The sequence below is a fragment of the Polyodon spathula genome, chromosome 2, assembly GCF_017654505.1.
Source record: "Polyodon spathula isolate WHYD16114869_AA chromosome 2, ASM1765450v1, whole genome shotgun sequence".
NCBI classification, from domain to species: Eukaryota; Metazoa; Chordata; class Actinopteri; order Acipenseriformes; family Polyodontidae; genus Polyodon; species Polyodon spathula.
Window position 1 is genome coordinate 84,234,785 of NC_054535.1, and position 27,369 is coordinate 84,262,153.

The following is a 27,369-nucleotide window of genomic DNA, read 5'->3' on the forward strand; positions in this document are numbered from 1 at the left end:
CAGAGATTACATTGCACGTGGTCTCGTTTAACTTTTTTCTCGTTTAACTTTTCTTCCACGTATTTTATTATTTTTTTTTTTAATGATGCCACTTTCATTGTTCATGCCCTCCCTTAGCCAATAGCAGAGTTAGGTAATAAAGTGCACCCACCTCCCTTTCAGTTATCAGTGGAGTTGACAATTGTAGTGGCTGATCACTTTTAGCTTCCTCCTCTCTCAAATACTGTGCCACGTTTGCACATTTTTCCATTTGTTTTAGAAATGAATGAGTATTCGAAACTTGATCAAAGTATCAGAATAGTACTTGAATATCCGGACTCATCCCTAAATTTAATTTTAATAAATGCAAGCTTTTCAAGCCGGTTTCAATAGTAATTTATGTTGACAATAGGCACTTTTATCTAAACACAAGGAAGTGTGGGCTCCTTTTAAAGAAATCAAGTAAATCAGTTCGATTCGTTAGTAAATTACTATTTTCAGGCTTCTTTCATTCTCCATTTAACAAATTCTCTCTGACACGCAGTGGTGTTCAAGGCAATCTCCCGAGCAACAGCTGGTTTGAGTTCAGTAGACCTGCGTCAGTGGACGGCTTGATCAGGAAGAAAGAGGATAAGAGGACAAAACTACATGAGGAACAGATTGCAAGTACAGTACAGTAATTACAAAGCTCCAGGGATAAACCCACCCTATGTGCAAGTGAGAAAAGCAAAAATGAAAATCTCATCTCTGAGTGGGCGCTGCGTGCAATGTGCTGTGGCTGCACAAATCCAATGAAATGCAGTTAGATTAACTTTTGTGATTGAACTATAAGCATATTACAGTAAAACAAGCCTGTAGAAACTTGGGATCTAGTTACACAAATACAGCTATGGCCAAAAGTTTTGCATCACCTAGAATTTTAGAGTTGAGACCAAAAATAAAACAAAAACAAAACAAACAAAAAAAAAAACAGTACATTAATATAATTTAGATATTTGATGTAGTATCATGTAAATCAAAGAAACAACAAAATGATAACGCAAAAGTCTACCGGAAGCTATAACTGTAGTACAGTATTTCATGTCAGATTTTGAAATGTCACAATTTACAATTACAGTTTTTCGTTAAGTTTGGAAAACTACAAAGCGTTATGAAATTCAATGTGTTGACATAACATTATTCAGCAGGTTCCATCCGACTTTATGAAGCAAAATTAGTGAATTATATAGGGTGATGCAAAATTTCTGGCCATAGCCATTGCTGTACAATGTAATAATATAACAAATCTTTAGGCAGGTGGGGGAAGGGTTGAATTATTCAAAGCAGTGATGTACTGACAGCATTAGGCAACAAATCAGTGCACTTGCAGTCATAAAAAAAATGAGTGTCAAGCTGATCAAGCAAGTCACTTAACCTCTTTGTGCTCCATCCTGCGGATGAGATGTTAAATCAGTGTCCTATTTTAAGTGACTCTGCATATAATGCACAGTTCACAGCCTACCTCTGTAAAGCGATTTGTGATGGTGGTCCACTATGAAAGGTACTATATAAAAATAAAGATGTGTTAAAGGTGTTAAAGGTTTAGCAGCATTTCAATGGGGTTTCAGACAAACCTAATGTACTAATTTTACACGACCTATTAGTTTTTTATACAAATGTTTTTGGGCTGGTATGGAACTCCAGAGGTAAAAGGCTTAAAATTTCCATAGGACTTGTATTTCATATTTATTTGTCATCTATACAAATGCATGTTATATTTAGTAGCTCAGATTTTTTGACAGCCTCCAGAATCCACTGGCCAGCGTCTCAAGGGCCCAGAATGAGCTAGAGTTTGTGATTCTGTTCGGGTTATAGAGCTGAACTCCCACATTAAAATCCTCTACAGGTTGCTGAGAAACCTGAGATTAATATTGAACATTAGTTAGGAAGGTACTGAGACTAGCTCAGAATTAAACAAACAGCACACTTCGCACTGTACAATATGGCCAGAGAGTAGAGAGACAAGAATGCAGTGCAACATGAGTCTGCAATACACATGTCAATGTTTTGATTACGATTTTAATCACAATTGTTTAAATGGGTATTTATTTGTAAGAAAGGTAAAAATTATTTGCTATATTATCCCAACTAGACATGAGCGCAATGCACTAATGGCACAGTTTATCAACATCAACGGTTCCTTCTGTAAATCTGTACTGGTTGAAAAACGTTAGTCTGTGCCACTGGCATATGATAATTACATGCATTTTCAGGCATTTAACAATAATAAAGAGAGATTAAACACAATCATCAGTAATTACTTTGTTTTAAACAAATTAAATTGTAATGCGAAATTCACCAGGGACTTGAGAAGATCAAAAGGGTGAAATAATCAGTTACAGCAACACAAGATAAACATAATCATAAACAAAGTACCAGAACCAGAATTATACTGTACTGTTTTATACTCATTACAAGGAGTAATAATAATAAAAGGCAGGTCTGGTGGGGTTAACCAGGGTTTAATGTAGAACAATCACCATTCTCTTCAGAAAATTGGTTGCTATTTCATCAAGAAAATAATTAGGTCATAACACCTTACATTTACACCCAGGCTGTTCAACTGGAAATGAAGACCTGAATTTGAATAAAACTGCAATGGTCCTTGCTCAACAATTATTTGATTCAATTCTGGCCACTTGTATTTACATGCAGACTCACAAATTCTTCAGAAGAGTGAAAGGTTTTTTGCTATTACGATATTTATCATGATGTTCAGGAATGCATTTTGTCCCTTTTATGTATTTGCTGAATCTTGCAGCAAGTCAAAACTGGTCGGTATAATTGGTCATTCAATAATACCACCAATCGAAATGTTTTGTTCAACTTTTTCCAAGTGGAGCTAGATGTACAATGTACTTGACTGTTCATCAATAAGGCAGGTTAGTTACTGGGTTGATATAAAGGGCTTATATGAAAAGGCATAAAAAAAGTTTGTTTTTTTTGTTGTAAGTTTAGAGAAAATAAAAAATGTGAGGCTAGACAAAAGACATAAGCCACCAAATCTCTTGAGGGGCACGTTATGCTTAATTTGTTTCAAATGTGCTGAAACCTAATCCATTTAATGTACTATTGCCATAAACGGATCTTACAGAGATAATGTTTTGGGTATGGAATATGTACAATAATTAAAGATTCCACCTCTGTATACAGTAACCGACCAAATACAAGTCAAAATTCAGAAACATCACAATATTAACAATACTACAGTAAATGGCAATAAAGTACATGTTAGTCATCAACAATATATGAAGCATTTAACCCTTCAAAAACGGAACCTCAACCCCTACTAATCAATAATGTTTAAAAGGTACATCAAAGATGAGCTGGACAAGAGCTGGACGTTTTATTTTCACATTCACAGTTATAAAAAACAGCAATCTGGGATCTGTCTCTTGAGAACTGAAACTAAATTAAACTCTTGTTGGTTGATTCTGTTGCCACTTGCTAGATAGAGCACAACCAGGAATGTACAATAGCAGCACTGTAGTAACCTTCCACAGACAGCCTTTTACTAGACAACAGCCCTTGTTCTTGAGAGCCAACACCAGTCCTTTGACATAAGGGAGCACAAATTAAAAAAAAAATAAAACTAATTATCAAATCAGTGCACATACACAACTCGTCAGCTATAAACTATGAGAATGGCACATTTGTGTACAGTATCTTGACATGCTGAGAAGAAAAAAAAAAACTGAAAATGTTCTACACGTTGTTTTTCGGTACGAGAGAGACCGGACGTGCAAAAGTCACAGTTCTACATTCTGTACAGTTGGGTGATTTGTTTAAAAAAAAAAAAAAAAAACTGTTTGAGAGACCTCTTGCATACATTTAGGTAGACTTGTTATTCTGCTTCACAGACTCTGGTATCAGGTATGCCACTATTACTCCAGCTCTGGCTCAGTGAAAAGCTTTATGTTTTGAATCTATGAAAACAAGCAATCACCCTGCAAGGAGAACAGGCCCACATAGAAAACACAGTTACTTTGATCTCTGTTTATAACAACAACAATGCTCTGCACTTGGAAACAATGGCCTAACAGATATATTCCATTTGTTTTAGTTTTTCTGATACAGTTCTTTCATTTGATGTTCAGTTTCTTGTTTAATCATCAAATGTAGTTGGTATACAGTAGAACTGTCCAAACACAAATGCACAAAAACATGTAAGGCCAAGTGATACTTCAATTCCTACTTTGCCATCCACTAGCCATGGTCCCCTGTCTATATAACCTGTGAGAGTTACAACATATGACCACCAGGTGTTTTTTGAAAATTAAAACTCCAATTAAAGGAAAAACACCTTACAATGGACAACAACAGTAATCCCAATGTAATTTTAATGGCATTTGAGGCTATCACAGTTAAAATGGCAAAAACATGTGGCCCTTAGTTGGGGCTCTAACACTTACTATACTCACTATAAATTCACTAATAAAGTGAATTTCTAGTGAAATGTAGCTTAAAAGTACATTTCTGCAGTTTTCTAATTTGATACATTTTAGGCAGACTGTTGTATATCCAAAAATAGAATAGGTGTTGGTTACAAGCCAGCACAGTTAAAGAACTGGAGCATCCAAGGAGTTAGATTAAATAGAAGTGTAGGGGAGCTCTTAAAAATGTAACCAAACCTATGGTAACAGAAAGCTTTGCCATTAACAAAATGCAGGTCGAGACCCCAAAGCATCCCCAAGCCACACATTTTTAACAATCCTTACCTCCTGATCCTAACTGCTTGTAGAATCTGTATTCCAAATGTAATTGTGGTGCTCTGGACTTCATTGGTTCCTAGATGAAAAACAAAAGTGTCATGTTTAATTCATTACACCATGTAACAATTTTTTTTGTTTGTTTTGGTTCCTGGGTAGTAAGTGTTATTTCCTAATTGCTTATGCCTCAAAAGTATAGAAAATGGCTATTATTCCCCACAAACTTTGCTTTTGTGACCAGGAAAGTGATATTTTGAAATTTACCTATTTTCCAGAACATTCCAGATAGATTCAGTGCTGAGTAAACTTGGAGTAACTTCTAGAACTTTCTAGAACTTTCCAGTAATATAAATAGTAGTATAAATACAGGGGCCTTAAGCCCAGCAGTTCAGTTTAGTTCCAGCTGCCTAAGTGGATACATATCTGCATTTTTCTGGGAGGTCATAGGAGACTTCAAAATGGTGGCATTCCTGATGGGTCTCCAAGGCGGTTTTACCAAGTTTCCCTGCTATCTTTGCCTTTGGGACAGCAGGGACACCAAGGCGCACTACCACAGGCGGGACTGGCCACAGCGGACCGAGTTCTCTGTGGGGAGGAACAACGTCAAGTGGGAGCCACTGGTGGACCCCCAGAAGGTGCTGATGCCACCACTGCACATCAAATTGGGCCTTATGAAACAATTTGTCAGAGCTCTAGATAAGGAGTCAGCAGCCTTCAAGTACCTTCAAGACTTCTTCCCTAAGCTGTCTGAAGCAAAGGTCAAAGCCGGTGTCTGCGTCGGACCACAGATAAAGATGATCCTGGAGTGCAATGAATTCCCCAAGAAGCTCACTAGTAAGGAGAAAAAAGCGGCTTGGAACAGCTTTGTCGCAGTGGTTCGGGGCTTCCTGGGCAATCACAAGGCCGAAAACTATGTGGAGCTGGTTGAGACTCTGGTGAAGAATTACGGCACAATGGGCTCTAGGATGTCCCTCAAAGTCCATATCCTTGATGCTCATCTTGATAAATTCAAGAAGAATATGGGAGCGTACATGGAGGAGCAAGGCGAGCACTTCCACCAGGATATACTGGACTTTGAACGCCGCTACCAAGGACAGTATAACGAGAACATGATGGGAGACTACATTTGGGGGCTGATTCATGAAAGTGATTTACAGTATAATCGTAAATCTCGAAAAACTACTCACTTCTAAATCTTTTGTAGTCATTTTTGTATTACTTTAGTATAAATACATGTTAATTTGGATTCATATGTTGTTTTCTCATTGGAAATAGGTAAATTTCAAAATATCACTGTCCTGGTCACAAAAGCAAAGTTTGTGGGGAATAATAGCCATTTTCTATACTTTTGAGGCATAAGCAATTAGGAAATAACACTTACTACCCAGGAACAAAAATTGTGTTACATAGTGTTATTCTTTACATAATAAATAGCAAAGAAAAAAGTAAAACAAAGATAGACAATGTTTACTTACCAGCTTAATTGCAACATATTCATTTGTGTACAAATTTTTCCCTAAAATAGAAAGAAGAATTATCAGTTTCCACTGTTGAATTTTAAATACGCAAGAAAATTGACAAAAAGCAACGTTCACATCAAACATTAATGAGAGGTTATACTCCGGTGCTTTTAAACTTGGCAAGATGACCTTATTGACAGAGCAAGACAAGGAACGAATGGAGTTGTTTGACACTGCAGTGAGCAGTATTTACTGTGCAATTCTAAAGTGACCAACTACAACAGTGAGCACAGAAAGGCACTTGAAGCAGCTGTGTAAAAAAAAAAAAAAAAAAAAAAAAAATACATTATATTGTTCATTCTCCTGGGCTGATCGACGGACAGAAAAGACCTTATTCAAAATAACAGTGTACAATTCATTGTGCATAAAGACATCACCCTCTTATTAAATGAATGGTTATGACAAGTAGGACTATACCATCCACGCTGGCAATCATATCAAATCATAGACCCAGAAAATATTGTATGCAACAATCAAGTAATGCAGTATTGTTAGGAACAGATGTTGATGAGCATCAGTCGATCCAAATTCAGATACAGCAGTTTCCAACCATTTCAGCACCGTTCTTTGGAATACAATCTACACACCTTTGGCACTTTCACACACCTCTAATACAGTACTACAGGACAGCAGCAAGAGAGTCAAAACATTAAAATAAAATCAATTTGTATTGCAATTCTATAATCATTTAATTGAACATATACTGGGGCTCCAAAAAGTTTGATCGAATGCCACCATATACTGTATCAAAAATAATGCATATGCTGTATTTTTTTTGTTTGTTTTGTTTTATTGACAGTTCGCCAAACAAACAGATAGGGCCATAACTCATGGCAGCAAGTTTTCCTGGTTGATAGATCCTTCAAGGAAGCCCATTTTATGTTGTTTTTTATGGTACAAGCTATCTTCCATAAACACTGAAAATTAATATATAGTACAGAATATAGTACAGAATATCTTCATGCCTTCTTCCACTATATATGAAAGTTATTTATTTATTTTTTTGTTCTTATTTCTTTTTCTGCTGCCTCCCAATCCTAATCTGGTGCATGCAAATCAGTAGGGAACAGACCATAGGTGATTTTGATAATATGCTTTCTATTTATAGTCCTTCCTTATTAATCTTCCATTACTGCCACAGCACAAATGGCAGATATACCTTATCAGGGAAATTGAAATCTGTAAGGGAATTAAAGTGTGAAGATCATTAAGAAAAATTGTTTGATTTTATCTTTGTTACTCATGTCACTACCAATTTTTTTTTTAAACTATTTTTAGCAGTATCATTAGCATTACTACTGTCTACTGTGACGTCCTTGTCACCGGGTTTGCACATCTCGAAGATAATTCCTCAATTGTAGAATACATGTACAGTAAGAATTCCATGCTCCTCAAAAACAGACATTTAAAACCAAACTCATGACTTTTATATCTGACATGCTACTGGCAGGCATAGTAATATATAGTGCCTACAGAAAGTCTACAATCCCTTGAACTTTTTCCACATTTTGTTGTGTCAGTGCCTCAGAGTTTCATGCATTTAAAAGAGGATTTTTTTCCACTTACCTACACCCCATACTCCACACTGTTTAGGGGAAAAAAGTTTTTATTGAGAAAAAAATATACATTAAAAATAAAAAACTGAAAGATCATAATTGGAGAAGTCTCTAGCCCCCTGAGTTAATACTTGGTGGAAGCACCTTTGGCAGCAATTACAGCTGTGAATCTGTTGGGATAGGTCTCTACCAACTTTGCACACCTAGATTTGGCAATATTTAACCATTCTTCTTTACAAAACTGTTCAAGTTCTGTCAAGTTCCTTGAGGAGTGTTGATGGACAACAATCTTCAAGTCATGCCACAAATTTTTGATTGGATTTCGGTCGGAGCTCTGACTGGGCCACTCGAGGACATTTACCTTTTTTTTTTTTCCTTAGTCACTCCAGTGCAGCTTTGGCTGTGTACTTTGGCTCGTTGTCATGCTGAAATGGTGAACTTCCATCCCAGTTTCAGCTTTCTTGCAGAGGGCAGCAGGTTTTCCTCAAGGACTTCTCTGTACTTTGCTCCATTCATTTTCCCTTCTATCCTGACAAGTGCCCCAGTCCCTGCCGATGAAAAACATCCCCATAACATGATGCTGCCAACACCATGCTTCACAGTAGGGATGGTGTTCTTTGGGTGATGTGCTGTTTTGCGTTTGCGCCAAACATAACGCTTTGCATTTAGGCCAAAAAGTTCCATTTTAGTTTCGTCAGATCACAAAACTTTTTGCCACATGGCTACAGAATCTCCCGAGTGTTTTTTTGCATAATTCAAACAGGATTCAAGGTGGGCTTTCTTGAGTAATGGCTTCCTTCTTGCCACCCTACCATACAGGCCAGATTTGTGGAGTATTTGGGATATTGTTATCACAAGCACACTTTGACCAGTCTTGGCCATAAAAGCCTGTACCTCTTGCAAAGTTGCCATTGGCCTCTTGGTAGCCTCTCTGATCAGACTCCTTTTTGCTCAGTCATCCAGTTTGGAGGGACAGCCTGATCTAGGCAGAGTCTTGGTGGTGCCATACACCTTCCACTTCTTAATATTCGTCTTGCCCATGCTGCAAGGAATATTCAAGGCCTTTGATATTTTTTATACCCTTCCTCTGATCTGTGCCTTTCAACAACTTTGACCCGGAGTTCTTTTGAAAGCACCTTGGTGGTCATGTTTGAGTCTTTGCTTTGAAATACACTACCCAGCAGAGGGAACCTACAGGAACTGCTGAATTTATCCTAGTGTCATGTGAACCACTACAATTTAACACAGGTGGAGGCCACTTAACTTGGTGTGTGATTTTGAAGGCGACTGGTTACACCTGAGCTAATTTAGGATTGATATTACAAGAGGGGTGGACACTTATCCAACCAAGCTATTTCAGTTTTTACTTATTAATTTTCTACATATTTCTAGAAATTTTTTTTACTTCGAAGTTGTGGGGTAGAATGTGTAGATACATGAAAAAAAAATTATATATCTGCTGTTATATGCATTTTAATTCCAGACTATAAGGCAACAAAAGGTGAACATTTTGAAAGGGGGTGTAGACGCTTGTACTTAGGATTATCACAGCCTTTTCTGTGTGTGTTGTACTACTGAATGCTCCCCTTGCCTATGATAGGTTAAGACTTAAGTGCTGTATTACTGAAGGAAACAACTAGACTTGCAGTACTATACTAGAATTCCACACTAACCCCACAACAACCTAGAGAAAATCATCCCCCCCAAACAAGAAAAGAAAATGTCATGTCATCCACTAGATCTATATAAGATGTGCGAGACAGCTGTAATAACGCATTATTGTGGGTGCATGTGTAACTGGCTCATCCTTGAACATACTGGCGGCAATTACCTTTAACATTGGACAAGACACCTGTTTTCACTCAAACAAAGTGCTGGGAGGTACACATTGTGGGCTTTCGCAACAGGTCACCTCTTTTTATAATGCTGCTTCTTGGAAACTAATTTCCTCCTGCAAATACAAGAGTGCTGGGACAATTGCCCAAATATTCAAACCAGTATTTATTGACATGTATTCGGATCAGATGTTCACATTTGCTAGAAATTACAAAAATACCTTGCACTTATTTACCACCTCACCAGACAGTGCAAGTTTGAAAAATGGCAAATGAAAAAGAGAGATAAAACAGAGGATCAACACAGCAGCTTGAGCCTCGATTTGTTTCAGACAGCAAACAGTAAACAAACCAGATTATGCATGCGCACACATAGTGATCTCTGTGGAAAGCCATCTGGGTCAAAAAGCGTTCTGCTGCTTTAGAGTGAGTCTGACTCATGGAAGACAGAAAAAAGGCAAGCACGTCATTCAGAATTGTCTCGCCTTAAACAGTGCCTAACTTGCTGGAAATGTTGTGTAGTGATTTTTATATCCAATGCCGAGAAAAAGTTTGTGAACCCCAATGATAATTATGGAATTTCCACAGTTTTACCAGGATAGCCTTCTTGAATTAAAACCAGTCTTTTCTTAGGCCACTCATGCCTCGGCTAATGTGAGTATTCATGACTCAACTATCAGAAAAAGAATGGTGTTCATGAAAGGATAGCCAGGAGGAAACCACTGCTCTCTAAAAAGAACATTGCCGTCCGTCTGAAGTTCGCCAAACAGCACATAGAAGATCCACAAGACTTCTGGAACAATGTCCTCTGGACAGACAAGTCAAAGGTAGAACTTTTTGGCCTCAATGAGAAACATTATGTTTGGTGAAAACCAAACATTGCGTTCAAACAGAAGAACCTCATCCCAACCATCAAACATGGTGGTGGGTGTGTGATGGTTTCAGACTGCTTTGCTGCCTCAGGACCTAGACGGCTTGCTATCATTGACACAACCATGAATTCTGCATTGTATCAGAAGATTCTAGAGGAGAATGTCAGGCCATCCGTCCATGAGCTGAAGCTGAACCAAAAGTGGGTCATTCAGCAAGACAATGAGCCTAAACATATTAACAGATCTACAAAAGAATGGCTGCAGAAATTCTGCGTTTTACAATGGCCTAGTCAAAGTCTGGATCTAAACCCCATCAAAATGTTGTGACAGGACCTGAAGCAAGCTGTCCATGCAAGGAAGCCCTCAGATGTCACAGAGTTGAAGTCATTGCTGCTCAAGGGGGTGCCACTAGTTAATGAATCTAAAGGTTCACATACTTTTTCACACATGGATATCGAATGTTGAATCATTTGTGGATAAATAAATGTTGAAAAAGTATCATGTTTTTGTGTCATTTGTTTAATCAGGTTATCTTTATTATTAGGACTTAGATTAAGATCTAATAACATTTTAAGTTTGAAATATGTGAAATATATGAAAATCCTAAGGGGTTCACAAACTTTTTCGGCACTGCAGATTGTATATATTATTTATTTTTTGTTGCAACTTTTTGTTATGTGGAATGTAATAAATGAGAACCGAAACAGTGAGTTTTTCCCCCTTCATTTCACAAAACCATTTCCATGTTTGCTTTATTTGAAGTGTTTAAATTTCAATTTCCGTTTGCTTGTTCAGATACAAAAAGGCCTCCTGTTATAACTTTATGAAAATGTGACTCCCTTTTTTATCAGAAATTAATTGCATGCTAATTTGCCATACACTAAAAATAAAGCCCCACAAAATGCTATACAGTACATGCACATTTTGTTCTAAGTACTGGATTAATTTTCAGTCCACAGGGTATTACGATAATTATCACTGTATAAAATGAACTTTGAAATGATTATGCTGCTTCATAGGGTTGAGATTGCTCTAACATGTAGATCAATGTTGGTGTACTCAAATTGGTCATAAACTAGCAAAAACATGATTACTGTTAGGATTTTTTTTCAGAAGTTTTCAATACTAGTGCTAATAGGATACTACATGTAAAACTAGTGCTGGGACGAACACATGATTTTCATGTTCGGATATTCGCTCATAATTTAAATATTTGTTCGTTTTCAAAAAGTAAGAAAAGCCATTATATTGCTCTGAATGCAGGCAGAGACAGCATAGCACCAGGGGCAGGGGGTTTGGCCATGGACCCTGTGTGTGAGCCTTTATTTTAACAGAAGACGTTACAATATGTAACACCTTAAAATAGAAAAATATCCCAGGAGTAAAGAATACGTTAGGACTTACTTTACCCCAGTGAATTAACCACAAAACAAAGGATGCGAAATAGCAGTTCAAGTTAAACATTGTTTTGTTTATTCCCGAAATAAATAGTACATCAAGTTGATACCACATTTTCATTTCTTGCCATTGCCGTTTCTTCACAGTAAACAGTGGCCATTCACACATTTTCATAAACAAATAACACAAGGTTTACTTGTGCCTTCTTGTACCTGAACATGCAAACGGAAACTGAAATTTAAACTTTAAAAACTTCAAATAAAACAAACCGTGGAAATGGCATTGTAAAATGAAAGTGAAAAAAACAAACATTTTGTTTCTCATTTATTGCATTCCACATAACAGAAAGTCACAACAAAACATGTATAATATCAGGGCTGGAAGCTAACTTTTTAAGGCAGAATTGAGGATTTCAGATCTGCCTGGAAAGTAGACAATAAAATGGTCTTATTCTGTAGCATTTTATCCAGTGTGTTCCAGTTGTTAAAGTCCAGGGCTTGTAACCAGAAGGTCACTGGTTCAAATCCCACCTCTGCCATTGACTGACTCACTGTTTGACCCTGAGCAAGTCACTTAACCTCCTTGTGGTCCATCCTGCAGATGAAATGTTAAATCATGTAAGTAACTCTGCATATAATGCACAGTTCACAGCCTACCTCTGTAAAGCGCTTTGTGATGGTGGTCCACTATGAAAGGCGCTATATAAAAATAAAGATATATTATTATTATTAAATAATTTTAAAAATAAACATCTACCTACTGTTTTAAATAGATTGAATATCCCAAACCAGTGTTCAACATTAACCATGGCCTGACGGCCCAAGGCCGGTAGAGATCGTAGTTTGGCGGCAGTTATGATGCACCACAGGCCTGACTGGGCCGGTTACATTTAAACTATATATATATATATATATATATATATATATATATATATATATATATATATATATATATATATATATATATATATATATATATATATATATATAAAATTAGTGCACATTGCTTCCATTTTATGAATCCAGGAAAATCGGCCAGTGTGCTAAAAAGCTGAAAATTAATTTACAAAGCATTTTTTTTAAACATAACTACGAACTTATCCTAACTTTCCCACAGCACGTCATATTTGTTGTACAGCCAGAATCTGAGACTGCCTACAGAAGGGCTGTGTTGGTACTTGTTCCTATGACATGGCAAATCTTTTACAAATTGAGTTTTCTACGACTAAGCAAACAATAGGCCAAAAGGAAAGCACTGAAATCAATAAATCATAAAGAAAGTAATTATGAAAAAAAAATGAGGATGAACATTTAGAGTGGAGGCCTCATTATGACAGTGGAAAGAAAAAAAAAAGTAACGGTCTGCCTTGTTTGGTATCAGTTTCCCAGACTTGCAGATAAAACAGCAGCTTTATTTTTTGTTATTTCAACATTTCCTTTACATCCTATCCAGTCTCACAGTAAGATGTCCTGATGGATACCCACATACGCGATCGAATTGTCAAACTTATTTGGGATCCAATGTGTTCAGGTCAAAAATACCATTCATAATCTTTCCAGGATTCATTGGTATCACTCAGCAAGATTGGCACTCTAAGTAGGATTGTTATTATTTTGTATCTGTTTTAATAGTGTTTATCATTAGGATTAGGAATGGCAATTTCTAATAGTTTCCTATTTGAATACAAAGGGTGCAACATTTTTGTGTATTCGATTACCCGAACTCTAACTACCAAGAGTAAAAGGCAAATGCATGTGCACAAGCAGACAGCATAGCAGTGTAACCCGGTAAAGTTTAGCCAGGTTAAGTGTTCAAACAATGTCCAAAGACGAGATTTCTTCGTTCCAGAGCTCGCAAAATTTTGGTAATGGTACTTGCCCTTCGGGCAGTCCATTTTCGACATTTGGTTGTCCAAAACAATGTCAAGTTGCCCATAATTGACCTATGGACTGTGATTTGTTCAAAGTACACTGTACTCAATATAGGAACAGTATCTCAGGGTATCTCATGCCAAGGAAATGCATGTACATGGATTAGGGAGTGCTTACATGAAGAAGGAATCTATGAAAATAACCTAGGAGTTTATGTTGACTCAGAAATGTCTTCATCTAGACAATGTGGGGAAGCTATAAAAAAGAGAAACAAGATGCTCAGATATATAGTGAAACATGTTGAATTTAAAATCCAGGGAAGTAATGTTAAAACTTTACAACGCATTAGTAAAACTTCATCTAAAATACTATGTTCAGTTCTGGTCACCTCGCTACAAAAAGGATATTGCTGCTGTAGAAAGAGTGCAAAGAAGAGCGACCAGAATTATTCCGGGTTTAAAAGGCATGTCATATGCAGACAGGCTTAAAGAATTGAATCTATTCAGTCTTGAACAAAGAAGACTACTCAATAATCTTATTCAAGCATTCAGAATTCTAAACGGTATTGAAAATGTCAACCCAAGGGACTTTTTCAACCTGGAAAAAGAAACAAGGACCAGGGGTCACTAATGGAGATTAGACAAAGGGGCATTCAAAACACAAAATAGGAGGCACTTTTTTTTACACACAGAATTGAGGGTCTGGAACCAACTCCCCAGTAATGTTGTTGAAGCTGACACCCTGGGATCCTTCAAGAAGCTGCTTGATGAGATTCTGGGATCAATAAGCTACTAACCACCAAACGAGCAAGATAGACCGAATGGTAAACGAGCAAGATAGGCCGAATGGTCTCCTGTCATCTGTAAACTTTCTTATTTTCTTATTCAACATCATAATTTCATACTTTTTCTAGATTTCCATTTGTTTTTACCAGACTTGTGTTTTAGCTAGTTTCTACTATTTTTTATTTATTTTTTTTGATAGCTATCCACATAGGCGGGCAGCTGCAGAGCATTATATCTTTTTGATCCAGAGCAGAAGTTGCTCCTGGTTTTCTAAAAGTATTTGTCAGAATCTGGAGGTGCATATCTAGCAAGAGACAATGCAGGTATGCAAAAGAGAAGTAAGATACAGTCTAAGAAATGTCTAATATTTGACAACTACACTGCATTATTTACAAAAATAGGACAGAATAATGGTACCAATAGTATACTAAAACCAGACAATTTTGGCACAAGTATACTTAAGTATACTATATGCAGTATGTTACTTTTTTGTAAGGGATGATACTTTTTTGTAAGGGACTTTTTTATACACTCTGTTAAATGTTGAACACTATGGGTCGTGAAAAATGAAACAACAAATGTGCACACAATATATATTAAAATGTGCAAGTGTCATCTATTAAGCATATAAGTCAAATACTAAATACACTACACCTTCGCTATAGCAACCCTGTTTGGGTCCAAAACCTTTTGTTCGCTATAGAAAAAGGGCAATCCAAAAAGAACAATATAAGCTGCTGGAGTAAGTTAAGGAAGTCACCTTGGATAAAGGCATTGGCTAAATTATTAATAATAATATTAGTACTGTTTTATTCTTTGATTTTCTTTATTATTGGGCACTTGCCATATAAGGGATATTTAAAAAAAAAAAATACTTATATATTTTTAAAATGTGTAATAAAACATTAAATAAAGTGGTACAGAGTCTATACCTCATGCAAATGTATTTCTTCTAATTTTAATTAAATTGCTATTTTTTTTTTTTTTTTTTTTTTAAAGATTTTAGTTCATAATTGCCGTGAATTTGTCCTCTGGTGTGATGGCAGACTTTTTTGATTAAAAATAATAATAATAATAAATATGTAATAGTAGTGGAATGTTGATGATTTTGGTTCCTTTACTACATTAATTATGCTTTTAATTGCAATTTAGTGAAATAAGCTTGTTTTGGGGGTAAAATATTTAAAAGGAAGTACTTTTTTCATCAGAGAAACAGCCAAAGTTTTTGTAATTTCTGGCAAACGTTTCATACATCTATGATATAATCAGTATGTTAGGATAACATTCAAATGTACATATTTGTTAAACAACTAGGTGACTCAGTCAGCAATACACATGATTTTGGGGCCTTTTTGGACCATCACACCAAAGGACATTATGTCACGCCAAAAGACAAAACATAATGAGAACTGTGGTTTTTGACAGTTTTGACAACAAAAGATGTAGGCCTACACCCGAAAAGCACTACAGATGTGCTGTCCAATGGATCAAAGCTTCAATCAAAAGAAAAGAAAGACGCAAACTCAAATGCACTCCAGAAATAATGGAAATTTTATTTAACAAACACGTTTAAGAACCTATTTTTAAGCTACAGTAACAGCCTTCATCAGGGTGACCGTTCATTACGTTTTTCACAGTTTAGCGGTCATACATTGGAATACAACTTTAAAGAAACAAATAAAAAAACACATAAAAAACAAGGATATTTTCTTCTAGTAGAAAAGCTATCTGATGTCAAGTAGACCTATTTTCAATGTAATTGCCAGGTTAATAAGAAATTATCTCTTTTTTTTGTAAAAAAAAACTATAAACATTCTATCTCAAGTTCCTAAAAGACCTCATTATTATGACGAGGTCTCACTTAATAATTACATCTGATTGAACAGCATCCAGTCAAAGTCTGCAAGCTTGGCAGAGCGACGGGATGGCTCTGGCTCCGATATTTTGCTCACAATATTGTGTAACATGTAGCATGTACAATCTGGTCTCTCCAGCCAGACACAAGCATTTTTCTTCCCGAGCTGTACCATGCAATTCACCTCTACTTCTTCACCACCAAGGATCTTGGTTATCTGGCCGACATATGGCTTATCATCATATTTGACGATCACAAAGCGTCCCACGGCATACTTATCCGCTTCATCCTCTTTATCAGCAGAGCTAGTGAAGAGGTTATCTGGCTCATTACTGTGCTGTGGGCCCTCTACACGGGGTCCGCCTTTGTCTCCAAAATCAAGTTTGGTTGGTTTGTAGCAGGAGCCGATCCCTGGGCATTCACAGAAACAACCGACATCTCTACAGAAGATGACTCCTGGTGAAGATGAGAGGATTTGGGGTCTATTAATTATCCCAGTTACTTTCTTCACAGTCTGGAAGCATTTCATTGTGCCGGAGTATGTCAGATTCCTCTAGCCATTTAAAGTTGATAGTGTTCGATGATTTTTTGCTGAGAAACTCATACAGTTCTTTGGGAGTCTGCAAGTCATTGCCACTGTTTACATGTTTGTCAGCCATCCTTTTTACTGCTCATCGTGCCGTATTGACTGAAATTGTTGCATATGACTGCAATTGTCTGGATATGTATCCAACAACAGTGTGAATGGTAGCTTGTTGACGATTTCCACCAAAATGAAAGGCCTGGATTTCAGAATTTAGTTTGTAGGCGTAGTTTTCGGAGAAGTCAATATGCAGGGCTAGTTCATTTTCCATCAAATATTCTTTTAAGTGCCTGATTTCTCTTGACTGATGAAGCCAGTTGAACTGGTGACAAGCAATTTCTTCAAGCTGGTTGTTGAATTCACTGACCAGTTGTTCCAAACTTCCATATTGTGATTTTTTTCACCCAGTTTTTATAAGTTTTATCACCAACTGTCACATCTTCCTTCTCCCCTTGTTCCCATTTTACTTTTTCATTTGGGTCATGTTCTTTTAGTTCAACTTCATTGTAGCAGCATTTTGTACACTCCCGATCCATGCATTTTTTGTCCTCTGTGTCACAAGTTATTTTTTGAGAGAAGGGTTGATATGCTTTTTGTTGGTATAATGCCCTTCTGAGCCAGTTTATCAACAATAAGATGTACATTCTCATGCTGGCAACAGGCACATGTGTTGTGATCACTGTTCTTCGCTTCCGTGATATACATAGGTCGATACCTCACAAACTGTCTGTATGACATAGAAAGTCTACCACCAAACTCTTGACTGTACTCGGAATGTAGTTCCTGAAGGGACTTTAATAAGATCTGTCTTTGATTTTTGATTTTCCTTTCAACTATCTTTTTTCCAGGGAGAAGTCGACTACTTTCATCCCTTGACAAGAACGATTCTACTTTTTGTTTTTTTCATTGGCAGTGTTTTTCGATGACCTTGGCTTAAATCTTTTACTTAATTTTAACTGACCTTTTGGACTTGTCATTGTCAGATGTTCATTCCTTTTTTTGTATTTTTTCTGTTTTTCAATTTCAACCTCTTTTCAGAACTTCCTTTTCTTTCTCCAGTCTTCTAATTTTTTTCCTCAATTTACTTTCCGCTGTTTGTTTTGGGTGTTTGGGCTTAGGTGTTGATGCTCTCGGTTCATTCATAATTTGGGGACCTGGCTCTCTAATTTCCATTTCATTAATTTCGGGCACTTTGGGTAAATCTAAATCAATACCCTGTACAGGGACTTCTAGAGATGGTGAGGTCAAACCCAGCAAAGCATTTAGTTCCCTCTCCTTTTGCCTTATTCTTGCTTTTGCACTTCTCCATCTCTTTAATTTCTGCTTTTGTCCTTCTGACAATTTCAGAAGAAAACAAAACAATGTAAAACCCCATAATTGTGATTAAATATAAACTACAATGAATGACTCTCTGTCTGAATACTATTCATAATTATTCTGGCACACGAGAAATTACAAATTGTCCATTTACTTCATGCGTCTCTAGTCTCAGTAGCACCTCCCTCGTATTAGGATCTGTGCTGAGTTTCTCCCTGTACTTCTCTCTGCACTATTTCCAGTCATTCTGATGTGGTGTCTGACTCAAACTGATACATAAGGAAAAAAAAAAGAGAAATGATCATGTTTTCATTCATCTTTTATGTTACTGTAAGTAATAAAATGAATGAAAACATGATCATTGCTATATTATATATAGTTATATATTTTTCACATTATGAACAGTTGATAGCTATTTCCACACTAAAAAAAAAAAAAAAAAAAAAAAAAAATACTTATTGTAAATGTCTTCTTTTTAAAGTGTGGGAGTAGCTATCAAATGTTCATAATGTGAAAAATATATAACTATGTTTATTATTATGAGAAGCAGCAATTTTTTTGCAAATATAATTATACCGACTCAAAAAGAAGACAACTGGTCCTCTGTTGTGACGCACAACATGCGTCACACCAGAGGACATATGGGGTCACACCAGAGGGATTTACTGACTCTTTGTTTACTTAAAGGCCTCATTATAGCCAGCTACACAATTCAGTTACATTGGAGGTATTCTGTAGGGTTTTTTCTTTGATCATATCATTTATTAGCTGATAACTGTATTATTATATTAATATTTAGGGTGTCGCACCAAAGGACATTAAGTTGATACACAATCAGAAGGGTATCAGAAAACTTCATTATTTTGATATTTCAAAGACAAAATCTCACCTTCTCCTCACAGCATGTGCTCTGCCAATGTCTTCCGGACTTCCTGTTCGAATGGGTCCACAATTCCAGCATAGGCGTCCAAATAAAATCAAGTTTTTTTTAAACGCAAAACTTGTCACGCCAGAGGACATGAGTTTGAGGGACAAAACTTAATAAACTGGTAACATGTATAGTTACCTAGTTAAACACAAGTAGCTAAGATTAACTTTATGTGTTTACAGGACAAAGTATGAATTTGTAAAATTATGCCAGGGACATAAAAATAGATTTTATAACAATTTAAGTAGATTTATTACTGTTTCACTTTTTACAACTTTGCTCAGGACAGTCACACCAAAGGGCATTTCACATGTTTAAACCGATATTATGCAAAAACTGAAAATATTTAAATATTTGTAGATTATGTCTGAAATAGATCACAATGAGCATTGTCATTATATAACACAGTTTATTTTCTACTTTCCTATATATTGCTTTTTTTAATTTTTTATTGGGACATCAAAAATGGCATGGCACGTCAACTGCCCTCCTGTATTTGTCACTACTAGCACTAAATAAGAAGAAGAAGAAGAAGAAGAGTAAAATTACAAGTACAGTACCCTATTTGTGGCATGCTACATCCAGTATTCTGGCTATATCCTATTCATTGAAGAAAAAGCGCATCAATAAAGTTTCAGTTGTGTTTCAATTGCAAATGTTAATTGAAATCTTGGTTCCTTATTTAAAAAAAAATAAAATAAATGTTGCTTTGCCGTGCTGGTTGCTAGACCTGTACGAGCCAACATCAGCAGCAGTTTAACTTTTATAGTTTAAAAAAAAAATAAAAAATCAGTATTTAGTTGTATAATTAAGGCCATATAGGTGAGGATGTAAATTTATTATATATATATATATATATATATATATATATATATATATATATATATATATATATATATATATATATATATATATATTATTTTAAGGTTGTTTATTAAATTCCTTATGGGAAAAATCCTGGGTTGGGAAATAACGTTAACGATTTAATAAAGGTAACAACAAGATAACAAAATGTGAATCTTGATGAGCAGAGTACAGTAGCTTGTAATTCCAGTCTGTAACTTTGTTTAAAAAATCATAGCGTTCAATATAAAAGTATATACATTGGCTGTCGTAGTGTCCGTTTTACACTTCGTTTCACTGAGCAGACACTGTCACGTGACATACCAGCGCGCTGACTAGATAAGATTGCTTGAGTTGTCAGGGGTGTTACATGGGGCAATCCTCGCGGGATTTTGTCACAAGCAATGTGTATGTGTACGTCACCCCGGAAATCACTCAAGCATTACCAATGAAAAACATTGATCCCTCTAAACGTGTTTTACCGGGATGATGTGTGAGCAGAATCTCGATTGGTAAACCGCTATTTGATTAAAGCACAGAAAGTTATCTTGTTATAGAGTAAAAAAAGATCTGATTGCCCGTCGGGTATCAGCGATGAAAGCACTATGAGCTGCATTCTGAGCAGTTCTGGTTAAAATAAATACATAAATAAATGAAAGTAGTGCTGGATATTTTAAGAGCCGCAAGACTTTATTCTCTCGTACGTGATTCTCGGAAACCATCTTCAAGGATTATAGAAACTCAGTACACTGCAGTAAGTAAGACAACATTAAGTCCATCTAGGTGTTGTTGATCTGAGTGTAAAGAGTTAAAAAAAAGAAAGACCCTTTTCTTCTGCTGCAGCAAAAACTTCATGTCAGGTAATGGCAAAAGAAATGGAGAGTGCTCTATCTCAGTGATGAACAGCTGTTAGTCCTCCTGAAAGCAGATTATTTTAAAGCAACACCAGTGTGAATGATGATGTAGTAAAATATAAATAGTTTTCTATATGCAAATGTGCCTTTTTTTTGCCGCTCTAAACCCTCCCACCCCCCCCTTAAACTTTTGGAATACCACCCATTGGATGCAGCATAGGGAGGAATTCACCCCAGCACACAAAAATGAAATTCAAGACCTGTGTATATGTATGTATGTATATATGGGATGGGTATAAAAATAATATCAAAGGTCTTGAATATCCCTTGGAGCATGGTCAAGACGATTATTAAGAAGTGGTAGTAAGTAGTGATAATCTAGTATAAAAAGAAAACAAAGAAATGAATGTACCTCAAGATTGTACTAAGTGTATTATTCGTACTGATTAAACAAGGAAGAAATTTTGATAAGTAATAATTCTCTACCTAGTGCTGTCTAAAACGTTTAAATAGAGGTTCAAGGGCTGCTGGGTTGATCCACTTTTTTTTTTGTACTATATATTAATCATTAATTAATTAATTAATTAATCTCAGCTCGTTTTCATTTGCCATTTTTTTTTTTTTAAACTGCCGTGCAAATTCTGTTGAGGCTGTAAATAAGTGCAAAGTATTTTGGTCATTACACCCCCTTGTACTGTGTGTTCAGAATCTCCAAGACTTTATGAAGCATTAGACTGGAAAGGATGGGGGGAAGAAAAAAAAGAAAAATAAAGTCACTGAATTGATCATGAACAAAAAAGACAGTCCTAGGAAATGTAGTCAAGTACAGTGTTGAAACCCCCTCTTTTGTGTTGTTTTCAACTGGCTAACTTTGTTATCTCATTGAAAGTGAATTACCCAGTCTAGGAGACAGCTGTGCTAGCTAGACAGACACTAAATTGTTTGATATACTTAGCCCAATTTACAGAAAAGAGTATAGCATACTTGTTGTATAAAAGATGCAGACAATGAACATCCTATTAGTTAAAAGCAAGAATGACAAAAAAAAACTCTTAAATGGGAGATGCAAGCTGGTCAAGTCACTTTGCAGTCAACCAAGCCTTGATTCCCTCTCTCTAGACATGAGTCAGACAGCTGTGAAGAAACAGGCTTTGAAAGCCTTTTCTAAATCAAATTACCCTCTTTGTTAACAATGTCATTTTTTTAGTAAAGCTCCCATATTCCAGAGTGTGTACCGCACAACATCTGCAGGAAAGGCAGGACCATTCTTAAAAACACCACAATAGACCAACTGCTCAGTCGTGTCCAAATATTGTAGCTAAAAGATTAGTGCAGAGGACTGTGAGTGACTGCGACTCTGAAAATCTTACTTTAATCACTGGCTTGCTTGGACTGAAATCCACACTGGTAATAACAGGGTGATTCAGCTTGGAGTCCCTTATTCTCCAGTATGTCAGATGGACTGCACAGTAATCTTATACATCACGCTAACCTGAGCAATTTTGAAAAACCTGTATGCGGAGATTACTTATGCCATCTGTCACTGCAGTGCAAAACTGCTACTGCAGCTCAGCTATAAGTGGTTAAAACCAGGCCCTAGCCAGAAAATTCTGAAAATGTAAACTGTTTTAAATATGCATGCAAGAGAGATCGGGGTGGCACCAGTGTTTGTCAGGACAACTTGGTTGGTTTTGTCACTTGGCCTCACTTTTCGGAGCATTTTGATTGAGCCAGCGCAGAGAGATAGGCAGGGTGGCAATTCAACTACCATCTCCCATGGTGAGGCTAAAAAATGGTGAGGGAGGAGGAGGTAAAGTCAAAAGCACGGCCCAGACTAAAAGTGAGGTTTAAATGTATCTGACAAGAAGACAGCTGATAGCTGTCACTGAAAGTCAACATGGATGTGGGAGTTATTTCCTTTGTCGAATGTCTGCTTGACTTGATGGTTGCAAGAATTTTTGTGTCAAACAAATGGTCACATTTGCAGGTGTATTTAGTTTCCTGCCTGAAGCTGTGCATAGCTCTACATTCTGGTGAGAAGTAACCTAACAAAGGAGTGTGCCACTGTGATGTACAGTGCATACATTTCATATCTTCATGTAAAATAAAAAAAAGTTTTAAAAATGGTTACCCCTTAACTTACCTAATCGAAGTTCTCCAAAATTGCCACATCCTATTTTTTTGCCCACACGAAAGTTGGGTCCTACCATGAGGACTCCCGAGTTGGAGGAGCTGCTGCCCCGCGAGTTGTGACCACCCGACCGTCCACTCGGCCTAGCCATCCTCTCATCAGGTTTGTCCTTGTCTTTCTTTTTACTGTCCATATCAAGTTTACGGTACTCCACTTTGAAGAAAATGTTCTAATCCGTCGTGCCCCCTCCCCAACCCCCCACCCCCCCCCCCCCCCCCCCACCTCAAAAAAAAAAAAAAAAGCTCAGGCTATAAACCCAGGCATTGGGAGCAGGACTGGGAACCGCAGCAGCCTGAGTCGTTCAATCACTAAAGTGCAGTCGAGGGATAGCCCAGAGCAGCATATTCATCCCATTCGAAGAGGGTTGTCTTTAATCTTCCAATGCAGATGAATGGAAGATCCTGGGATTACCCGCGATACAGCACACGTTAATCCCACCAGCAAATGGTTCTGTGCTGTGAAGGCTCTGTAAAACAATAAATAAATTAATTAATTAATGAATTAATTAATTAAAATGTGAGTTTAAACAATACTACAAAACAAGGGTTTTGTGAACAAACAAAAAAAACATCCCTGGGGGCATAATGAAAGAGGAATGGCATTCCTGATAATCCACAAAACGGGTTAGGCCTACATTATCTTGTATAATACCTGTAATCAAACTTGACCTAAACAATCATATAATACAATTTCTATATAATGAAGCCAATATCTAAACTTTTTTTTTTTTTTTTCAACAAATTAAAGTCACATGACCACAAAGCATCAGCTATTTTACATCACAGGTCAAAGTGAAGGGTGCTGTTAGATGTTCCCTGACATTGACAGTTATGATAATTGTCTACCGATTGTTAGTATTTTGTTTTATTGTAACATTTGTATAAAATACAGCCAACTTTCCCCAATCCAAACCAGTTGAACCAAACACCGAAAATTGTACAGTTTCACACATTTGTATAATCATATTTGTTTTTAACAGCTGCCACCATTATCAGCATGCAATTTATTATGGCTTGTTTCGAATTCTAGGTCAGAACGAGCAACTAGGGTGTGGATCACTGAGATGGTGCTGCGTTTTAAAAACATGTTTTCAGTGTGTCACTGCAGCCAACAAGGTTACTTTGTTTGGACACAGAAAACCCCAAAGTGCAGCTTTAATCATTATGTTAACTCAGTGGACAGACGCTGAAAGTTAATCTTTGTTATACCCCAGTCATAATATGGGCATTTAATTTGTGGTTTGCAACATTCGTTTTGTCAAATTGTGTTTGCTGAATGTTTGATAGCGCTAGACAACTGGTTAGCGAAGGAACCTTCTAACCTTTGAATAAATGTGCACAACCCTAGTAGTATTCACGCCCCATCCACCCCATTCATTTCTATTTTAAACAGCATGACATTCAACAGATCCTGTAATAGGAAGTCACACCTACAGAAAGTCAGCAACCTGACCTATCTGCTCAGCAAATGACAATACTGAATTAGTGCAGCATGAAGGTCTCTAAAGAAATAAGCAAATACTTACAGTTGAGGTGGGGAAAAGAACATTCTGTTAATCTAACATCAGAGAAGTTTCACTTAACAAAAAATTCCAAGATCCCAACTTTCTGACAGCAAGATTATGGCCAATGGTTGGCCTTCTCCCTACTGTATGACTGACACTGACAGTTGCTATATAACGTATCTATATATATATATATATATATATATATATATATATATATATATATATATATATGTGTGTGTGTGTGTGTGTGTACCAAAAAGATTCCCATTGTTACAACAGTAGAGTTAGGCTGAGCTCATATTTACAGTAACAAACAGAAAACAACAGCTCTGCAGATAACTATCATGTAAGTGATATTTCCAATGCGGCGGCATCTGCGTCACAATTAAATGCACCTCTACCTATTCAAAGTTGTTAGATGTACGCACACCCAACTCAAACACCTGTTGATACTGTAATAGACATACTGAAACCAACCCCCCCCCCCCCCCCCCCCCCCCCAAAAAAAAAAAGAAAACGCTATTCGCTACTACTACATGAGAGATGAAAATCAGTGACACTGAGAAAGTCTGAGATTTGATCGCAGGTACAGCCTGCATCACAACAGCAGTGCAGCAAATATCCCAGCAAGCCAATTAACTGTCTGAACACATAACTAACCGGTACCTGTATGCATAAACAAAGCGATTGGACCTCACAACAACACCGAATAAAATGCGACCCTCGAAAACCAGGCAATTCTGAAAACACACTATACAATTCAAGTGCACGATCATAATGAAACAAACCTAACACTGATTGTACTTATACAACGATGCAATGTTTTGTTAGTTTTTTGTTTTGTTTTGTTTGTTTGTTTTATTTTATTTTTATTTATTTTTCCTCACGACTGATTGCCACAGAAAATGCAAAGATGAATAATGTTTACCGTTATGGATTTCAAGCAAGCAGCCAGAAGGTTGTCATTGTCCTTATTGGGCGGTGACAATAACAAAACAAAATAACAAGCTTCTCTTTTCTTATTTTGAAGTGACAAAGTGAGTGTAAAAAAATGGCCAATCTGGGCAACTTTGAAAACAAAACGTTCCGAGTCAAGAAAGAGCTGAGCGGAAATAATCCAGCAGCAGGCGGGAGGGGGTAGGTTAGACCGGGGAGACTGACTGGATAAGTATCCAATAAGCACTAAGTCAGCGGAAAAACACGCCGAATGACTGGGGTTTCAAGGAATCACAACACAGCTAAGAGGCGTGGACATAACAGAAACGCTTCGTTGGGCCAGAGAATATGCATAGCAACGGCCTGACAGACAGAATGAGAGACCTACTGAAAACGATTCTGGGAAAGGCCAGGGCTATAAAAATACGCCCCCCCCCCCCCCCCCCCCCCCCCCAGCCCGTTTACTCCAAAGCACTAAAAACATGTAATAATTTCCCATCAATACATAAATGCTTGTGGTTGTCAAATTAATTGTAATACAACCTTGTCTCGGAGCATCTGTTTCTTACTTTGAACATACAAATAAATAAATATATAAATAAATAATAATAGACAAAACATTTAATTTATATCCAAAAATCCTGTATCAGTGATTTGGGCAGGGTTTGTTTAAGACAGTTTATACATTAGAACTGCAAATGAAAAGCAAAGTCAATACTGAGGTTTATGTTTTTTGATCTTAACATTCATTCTCTGTATGAATTTAATTCAACTGAGGCTTTCATTCACTTCAAAACTACTTATTTGGCCTTTTCTCGCTGCAAGTTTTTTTTTTTTTTTTTTTTTTTTTTTTTTTCCAACTTCCAGCTGATTATCTAATGCACAGGTTGCTAATGTTTTCCAAATGTTTTGTAATTCTGGTACTTAATGCACAGTACTCCAATTAAAATAACTTAGCTATATATATATAGCATTATATATATTATATATAATATCTATATATATATATATATATTTCTATAAAGATATATATATCTTTCTAAATATATTCACTTTGTGAAATAATAGTTTAATATAAATCTCTTTCTAAATATATTAATGTGTGAATTTAGTTTATTATAAAATTAATTAATTTGCTTAATATGTATCTTAATTTACAACATCTCAGTTGATACTCTGAAGATATAGATCAACCTTTTAGTTTATCTCTTAATGTACAGATGATCCAAAGCGGGTAAACTATACCTCTGTCTGCAAGTTCACATTCTGAAACATTATCTGCTCTTGGGAAAAGTCCTGTTTGGGCAGGATTCACATCCATTGAAATGCACAGCATGGTACTTAAAAACACACCTATTACTGTTAAAATAAAAAATAAAACACCGATGTTTTACCCAAAACCAGTTATATGCCAAATGGCATAATTAAAACATATTTTAAGGAGAATTCTTAACGTGTCACTTTTCTTTGTTACAATTACTACCTGTCTGAGGGGTTGGGCAGGGTTACCAGATTTCTGCAGAGTTTATAACCAAAAGTCACTTTAAAAATAGCCCAATTATTCGTTTTAGCTGAAAGCAAGCTTATTAGGTCTATGCATACAAAATTAACCTTTCGTAAGAAAAGATACCTGTTATAAATGTAATAAAAACTTCAAGACCCAGTACAGCCACTATCAACAAATGCGTACGGATGACCTAAAGGGACAAATCAACATTCATACCACACCAGCAACCGAATTAACCGCCGATCCCTTTATTGAAATACTAACTCTGGCGCTGTATCCCAGAC

The 27,369-nt window shown here is 36.5% G+C and overlaps 1 protein-coding gene across 6 annotated transcripts in view; it reads right to left on the reverse strand.

The window, feature by feature from the left end:
• The window catches only part of LOC121302445 (casein kinase I), a 51,292-nt gene extending 27,964 nt beyond the window's left edge, over positions 1-23,328 (reverse strand). For all 6 annotated transcript variants that reach the window (XM_041232473.1, XM_041232464.1, XM_041232447.1 and 3 more), the window contains exons 1-3: positions 23,088-23,328; positions 6,203-6,243; positions 4,737-4,806 (exon numbers count right to left, since the gene is read on the reverse strand). In XM_041232473.1, coding sequence (XP_041088407.1) covers positions 4,737-4,806; positions 6,203-6,243; positions 23,088-23,268 — 292 coding nt within the window. In that variant the 5' untranslated portion in view covers positions 23,269-23,328. The remainder of the gene's footprint in view (positions 1-4,736; positions 4,807-6,202; positions 6,244-23,087) is intronic.
• Between the last annotated feature and the right edge of the window lie 4,041 nt (positions 23,329-27,369).